Source organism: Lonchura striata, chromosome 7 (assembly GCF_046129695.1).
Source record: "Lonchura striata isolate bLonStr1 chromosome 7, bLonStr1.mat, whole genome shotgun sequence".
NCBI lineage: Eukaryota > Metazoa > Chordata > Aves > Passeriformes > Estrildidae > Lonchura > Lonchura striata.
Genome location: NC_134609.1, coordinates 29960543 through 29968262, shown reverse-complemented (window position 1 = coordinate 29968262; position 7720 = coordinate 29960543). Strand labels below are relative to the sequence as shown.

Below are 7720 nucleotides of genomic sequence, written 5' to 3'. Positions count from 1 at the left end.
TTCTGGCTCATTTATCCCCAGAGCTGGTGAAAAGCATAGTCTGAATCACTGGGAATAATCAGCATCCTCTGCCCCAGAACAGCCCCAAATCTGTGCTTTCCAAACACCATTTTTCAGTGGGATTGCATGGCTCTTGTGCCTGCTGGCCTACAGACACATCTCAGAACACTTCTGCCAACAGTTTCATGCACAAGGAACATGGAGCCAAGCTGCAGAATTCAGCATCAACATCCAAACTGTGAGATTTGGGAAGAATTTTAGTAAATTAAAGCTAAAAACTGCACAATAAAAGTCTGTGAGGATCTTCAGAGTTAGATAATTTTCTTTTTCTGCTGCTCCACAGCAACATGTGGGCATTACATGTGTTGTGGTGGTACATTAAGGAGTAGATAATCTGCATTTGGTTATTCTCCCAGACAGTCAGTAATAATAATTTGAATGAGGGAGATTTTAAAAAATGCATCTGGCAACTCCGTGGGTGTGTTTTGTTGTTTGTTTTATTTCTTTTTTTTTTTTTACCCTTCTTTTAAAAACCCCCACAATATAAAATAAGAACCGACACTAGAAAAAAAAAAAAAAACTGAAATAATTATGAAACCAATAAATAACCCCTGAGCTCTAATGTATACAGATGACTTTCCAGAGGTGGCAGGCAAAAAAAAAAAAAAACGAAATAAAAGGGGAAAAGTCGGGGAGCAGGGATGGGAGGGGAGACTCCAGAGCCCCCCGGGGCTGGGATCCTGCAGAGGGGCTCAGATGTTCCAGGAGCGCAGGATTAGCTTTGGTGCTTGCCAATACAACAACAACAAAAAAATACGAAATAGCCGACAGAAACCTATTTAAATAAAGGGGGAAACAATAAAAAAGGAAAGGAAAAAAAAACTCCAACTCCTTTTCTTTTTTTTTTTTCCCCTAAGCAGCCGAGCCCGGCTCATCAGCAGCTGAGGCAGGAGCAGGAGGGGTTTTGGAGTTAACTGCATGCAGGAAATCTCTCACATCCTGAGTCCCGGCTCGCTCCTCTCGGTAACTGTATATTATGGGGCTGCTCTCCAGCCCCAGCTGATGAAAGTTTGTCTCCCTCAGTCTGGGCTGCGATGTCAAAGCGCCTCCAGGCAGCGCAGCCGCGCTCCCCCCGTGCGCTGCCGCCGGCCCGGCTCCCCGCGCTGCTGCTGCTGCTGCTCGGCCCGGCCCGGCTGCTCTCGGCATCGCCCCGAGCCCGCGGTAAGTCCCGCACAGCCCCGGGGCTTTTCCCGGCGGGATCCCGGGCCCCCGAGCCGCTTCCAGCCGGCCGGGAGCAGAGCCGGGATGGGTCCGGAGCGGGCGGCCCGGCCGGGCACGGCGGAGCTGCGGGAGCGCCGCTGCTCCAGCGGCTCCGCGGGGATTTCCCTGGAAAAGTCCGTCCTGCGGCCCCCGGCACCCCCAAAGCCGCCGGTGGCATCCCCCGGCACCCCAAACCTGCTGCTCCCTTCTCTGCACCCCCAAACCTGCTGATCCCCTCTCTACATCTCCATCCCCCGGCACCCCAAACCTGCTGCTCCCTTCTCTACACCCCCAGATCTTCTGCTCCCCTCTCTACACCCCCATTCCCCGGCACCCCAAACCTGCTGCTCCCTTCTCTGCACCCCCAAACCTGCTGCTCCCCTCTCTACATCTCCGTCCCCCCGCACCCCAAACCTGCTGCTCCCTTCTTTGCACCCCCAAACCTGCTGCTCCCCTCTCTACATCTCCATCCCCCGGCACCCCCAAACCCGCCGGTGGCATCCCCCGGCACCCCCAAAGCCGCTGGAGTCATTCCCCGGCACCCCAAACCTACTGGTCCTTTCTCTGCACCCCAAACCTGCTGCTCCCTTCTCTACACCCCCAGATCTTCTGCTCCCCTCTCTACACCCCCATTCCCTGGCACCCCAAACCTGCTGCTCCCTTCTTTGCACCCCCAAACCTGCTGCTCCCCTCTCTACATCGCCATCCCCTGGCACCCCAAACCTGCTGCTCCCTTCTCTGCACCCCTATCCCCCAGCACCCCCAAATCTGCTGCACCCCCAAAACTGCTTCTTCCTTCTCTGCGCCCCCAAACCTGTTGCTCCCTTCTCTACACCCCCATTCCCCCGCACCCCCAAACCTGCTGTTCTCTTCTCTGCACCCCAAACCTGCTGCTCCCTTCTCTGCACCCCCAGATCTTCTGCTCCCCTCTCTACACCCCCATTCCCTGGCACCCCAAACTTGCTGCTCCCTTCTCTATGCTCCCATTTCCTGGCACCCCCAAACCTGCTGCTCCGTTCTCTACACCCCCATCCCCCAGCACCCCCAAACCTGCTGTTCTCTTCTCTGCACCCCAATCCTGCTGCTCCCTTCTTTGCACCCCCAAACCTGCTGCTTCGTTCTCTGCACCCCCAAACCTGCTGCTCCCCTCTCTACACCCTCATCCCCCGGCACCCCAAACCTGCTGCTCCCTTCTCTGCACCCCCTAACCTGCTGCTCCCTTCTCTGAACCCCCATTCCCTGAGATCCCCAGTCCTGCAGCTTCCTTCTCTGCACTCCAAACCTGCAGCTTCCTTCTCTGCACCCCCAAACCTGCTGCTCCCTTCTCTGCGCCCCCATTTCCTGGCACCCCCAAACCTGCTGCTCCCTTCTCTACATCCCCATTCCCCGGCACCCCAAACCTGCTGCTCCCCTCTCTGCACCCCTATCCCCCAGCACCCCCAAACCTGCTGCTCCCATCCCGGGGACCCCCCTGTTGTGCTCACTCGGGGGTGCCCTGCAGGGTCCCGGGGAGAAGGGTACGGGTGGGGTGTTTGGAAATTCTCCTCCCATGCATCCCCTCCGAACAGCCCTCGGGGCTGAATTCGAAGGTCTGGGAGTCTTGTCAGAGTTTGGGCTCCGTTTCCAGCTGGGGAAAATTGCTCGGAAAAGCCAAATAGTGCTGGTAAAAGCGTCCTGGCTGGGTAAAAGTTTTTCTGCGTTCATTCAAAGCCAGCTCCAGGCGGGGATGCAGCTGTGGAGCGCTGTGCTGTCCGTGTTCTATGGATGGGGAACAGCCTAGGAAGGGATTCTCTCCCTACAGCAAATTTGGGGTTTATTCTGGAATCCTCAGAGCGCCCAGGTCTTCTGTCTTCGTTAAGCAGCTGACAGTGCATAACTGATGTGAGAGAGGAAAAGAAATTCTCTATGAATACATTTAACAGCACCGAGGGGTGCCTGTGTCCCTGAGTGTTACTACAGACTCGTGTGGTTGGTCTTTTTATGTCTTTTTTTTTTTTTTTTCCCCATTGTAACTTGAAGCTTTGTAAATATTTGCTTATCTTCAAATGTATTGCCAGCGACTTTCGCTGGGGCTTTGGCTCTGAACTTGTTAAAAGATGGGGAGATACTTTAGCACATGGAAATCCCAAAGGGGGAAAGGACAAGGTGTTGCCTTTGATCAAGCACCTGGAATTTATCTTAATGGATTAGCAGGAGTTGAAGCTTTGCCTTTGGGAGGGGTCTTGATTTCTCTTTGGTGTATTTGCACCAAATCTGTGGGTTTGGGGTGAAGACTGCAGAAATTCCCGGGCAGATGAAGACAAATAGGTGCCCTGTGGCTGTTCCCTTTTTATGGGGAAAGGAAGGGCTGGTTTGGGTGGGAGGATGGCTCCCTTCTCCGAGTATGGAACCCACTGTGGCTGGCCAACCCCTCCACGATTTGGAAGGGGTTGAAGTTGGGAAAATTTGATGTAAAACGTTTCAAAGTGTTTGTCCCTACAGTTCCAAGAGGGCAAACTGTGGGTGACTTGGCTCTAGCACACAGATGAGTGAGCAGAATGGGAAGAGGGGGTGGAAATCCATTTCCTTGTGGCCCAGAATTCCCTCAGAGCCAAGCTGAGGCTCTAAGGTTACGCTCACACTGATGATTTAAACTCTGTGTAAAGTTTGTGCCAGCTGCTCACCTCTGAGGTGTCTTTAGGTGTCTTTATGGGTTTTAGATGTCAGCATTTGGGCAGCTGTGGTAGCTGCTGGCCCCTGGATTTGCCTCCCTGTATCTTCCTGCTCCTCTTTTTTCTGTACCATGTCTATAATTTGCTCTTTTCCATCCAGAATATTCATTAAGTATCTCCTGCCTTAATTCCACTTTTTCCTGTGGAAGCAGAGCACAGCTTCAGCCCTGCCAGAGCTTGTGCTGCTTTCTTGGGCATGGAGGTGCTGAAAGTTCCAGGCACGCCTTTCCACACTCCCAGTGACAACAAGTGCTCCTGGCTGGACAAGGACAACAAAATTAATTTGGCCTGCTTGTTTCTTGCTTTTTGTATGTTTTTTTTTCCATGTTTGTTTTTTTTTTTTTTTTTTTTGGTTTTACAATTGCCCTCTTAGTTTTCAGCCTTGTGCTGGGTTTCTGCTTAAAGGAACTCATGGACAAAAAGGAAAACTCAAGCAGGCCAAGTTAACTTTGTTGTCCTTGTGGAGTGGGATATAAAGTAGTATACGATCTGATCTTGCAGTCTCAGTCAAATACCTTAAAATCTACAGCTGTACAAGGTTTTTGTGCTCAAGGCTGTCGTGTTCCTGCAGGGCAGACAGAGTGATGCTGTGGATAGGTAAAGCCCAAATTAGAGAGTCTGTACGTGTGCACAAACTTTTAAATTTCTTTTGAATATTGTGTGTTAGCTGGGAAAACAGCAGGGAAAAAAAAAGACAAAGGATGACAGAATGGTTTGGGTTGGAAGGGACCTTAAAAACCATCTTGTTCCACCCCCTGCCATGGGCAGGGACACCTTCCACCATCCCAGGTGGCTCCAAGTCCTGTCCAACCTGGCCTTGGACACTTCCAGGGATAGAAGAGCCACAGCTTCTCTGGGCACGAAAAAATGCAAATCCTAAAACTGCAACCCAAAATTCTTTACCTTCAGTTAAAATCACTTTTATCTAGATTTTAATTTGCTACTTCTTGCAGCTTCCTTGGGTCTAATGGAAATAAATTGCAGGAGAAGAAATGTTGCTTTTCTTGTGCTCTAAACCTGATTTCCCCATCACCCTCTGTTTCAGAGCCTCAAACTGCTCCAGCATTTGTGGCAGATATTTCTGGTGTATAATCACCTCCTTGTCTGATGATTATCCCCTTCAGACAGCCTGGCATGAGCTGTCCCTGTCCATGGGGCTCCAGAGGTCGTGTCAAAATCCCCCAGCAGAGGAATTCTGTTCCCACTCTTCAGCAGTGTTTGCATCCTCCAGCTCGCTGGGGAGCCACCAGGTTCTTCACTGCTGTTTCCTTGGGTGTCTCATCTCAGCTCTGCTTGGGAATTTTGGACAGGTCCTGACCCAGATACAAAGAGCATCCTTGAACTCATGACTGTCAGGCTGTGGTTTGGGTGGTTTTGCATCCTGCTGGAAGCCCCGGTGGGATTTCTCTGATGGCACCTGGGTGACTGCAGCAGACCAGGGCTGTGTTTATCTGCTTATCCCAAGATATCTATTTATCTGTTATTCCCACCAAGGCCCTCACCCACTGCCAATGATCATGAAATTCTGTTCTAAAAAGGCTCAACTCTCTATTTTTCTCTACAACTTCTGAAGGGAGGTTGCAGACAGGAGGGGTCGGTCTCTTCCACCGGGCAGCACTGACAGAACCAGAGGACACAGCTTCAGGCTATGTCATGGAAGGTCTAGGTTGGATATTAGGAAAAAAAATTTCACCAAAAGAATAATAAAGCACTGGAATTGTTTTCCCAGGGAGGTGGTGGAATCACCATCTCTGGATGTGTTTAAAAAAGACTGGACATGGCACTTGGTGCTGTAGGTCTAGTTGGGGTGTTAGGGCATGGGTTGGACTTGATGATCTCAGAGGTCTCTTCCAACCTCATTATTCTGTGTGATTCTATGTGAACTCAGGTAAAGGCTTATTTGCTCCTCCACCAGCCTTCCCCAGACCTCAAATCTCCTCCTGACAGATTGATCCCTGCTGTTTCCAGCAGATCTGACACTGCCAGGGCAAACTGGCCAAGGAGTCCAGCTGGGCTCTGGCTTTTTGTGTTCCTGAGCCTCCTCTTGGGCTGAGACAGAGCAAAGGGTGAGCCCTGAGCTGCCTTGCTGGGCTCTTGGGGTGGGTTTCTCTTCCCTTGTGCTGTGAGAGCTGCAGCAATAATCCAGGAATGGACATTTTTGAAGGTGCTTGGAATTCTGGAATACTGTCAGGTTATCCCTGCCACGCCAGCAGCTCTGCCTCACACCATCCTATCCTGCTCAGGATGCCAGGCTGTCCATATTGCAGGGATTTTTTGTTATTTAATCCCTTTTTCTGATGACTTTCCTTCCTATACAACCTCCTAAGTTTCCCTGCACATCACCCTGGATTTCACTCTCCCTGTTGCCTGCACTTTGTACTTTTATTTCAAACAGCTCCTCAAATTTCTCCCTGGACATAAGCACATCATCTGCACAATTTTGGAGTGCTACATCCCTAAATCACACCTGCAGAGGCTTCTCTTAGGTCCTGCTGAGTCTCCAGGGCAGATCTATGACCAAGTAAATTAAACCCCCACAGTCTGAGGGCAGCAGTTGATTTCTCATAGGGCAGTGCAGTCCAAGAGCTCAATCCCTTTTGTTTCTGGTTAACACAAAGTGCTTCAAATATATTAAATTCTTATCTTTTTGCTACCCCACTAACTAAGAGAAGGGATTGTTTCTTAATAAAGTCCTGCTCCAGCATGTTGATCATTCTCTTTTTAGGGTTCCTGCAGGATTTTGAGACTAAGTTGGTATCAAGTGACTTGAACTGCATAATCTATCAGAAATTAATCTGTTTAATCCCTTCAGGTTGTTCTACTAATATTTTACACCCCCTACAAATGAATTTGCTGCTTTCCATGACCTGGAGCTAGGATAAGAAAGAATTTAGAGGCAGGAAATTGTCCTTTCACAAGGTCAACTTGCTAAAAGCAGTGATTAGAAGAACAAATTCTTTCTTGTCCCAAATCTATGATGTAACAAGGCAAGAAGTGAAATGTGTCATGGCCTGTTAGCCCTGCTGGATAATGCACATCAAGGCAGAAAAAGTTGGATGCAGAATTTGGTGTAAAAGTATCTTTAACGTGTTTATTTTGAGGTATTTTTTTAAGAGAAACTGTGTCAACCCTTGGAAATTTAATTTAATAGTATATATCGTATGCATTAAGTGAAAAACCTTCTCCTGACAATGGTGAAAGTTTGCTGTTTTCTTGCTTCTTTTAAATGTGTTCTAATCCTGCAAGCAGCTGAAAGGTAAACCTCATGTGTGACTGCTTACCTCTGCAAAAATCTATTAAGATACAAACTTCAACAAATTCAAGTATTTATAGGATTATTTCGCTATAGTTATGCAAAAAAAATTTTAAAATTACAAAATCTGGACTTTATCATTTAGTAAGGGGATCATATGAGCTTGCTCAGGCCTGGAGCAGTGATGGGCTGTGCTGGAGGTCCCCTGCTACTTCAGCTGTTAGATGTGAGGAGGATCATTCAGTCCATATTATTTCAGTTTATATTCCACTCCTTTTCTGCCACTGACGGCACTGTGATGATAGAGTTGGAAATAAATTCCCTGAATCCCTCTGGAGCACACAGGGATGGACACAGCACCTCAGCTGTGTTCCTTTTGGAACTGGAGATCACTAAAGGATCTCCAGGTTCAAATCTGCTCTTGCATTTTGATGTGTGCATTGATGCATGAGGTGAGCATCCCAAAAGAATGAGGATTTATTTCTTCATCTCTTGA

The 7720-nt window shown here is 49.0% G+C and overlaps 1 protein-coding gene across 1 annotated transcript in view; it reads left to right on the top strand.

Moving 5' to 3' along the window:
• The first annotated feature begins 1094 nt into the window (after positions 1–1094).
• Positions 1095–7720, top strand: part of ADAM12 (ADAM metallopeptidase domain 12) — a 179508-nt gene continuing 172882 nt past the window's right edge. Inside the window, exon 1 of the mRNA XM_021526349.3 lies at positions 1095–1221. Within this exon, the coding sequence (XP_021382024.2) occupies positions 1095–1221 (127 nt within the window). The remainder of the gene's footprint in view (positions 1222–7720) is intronic.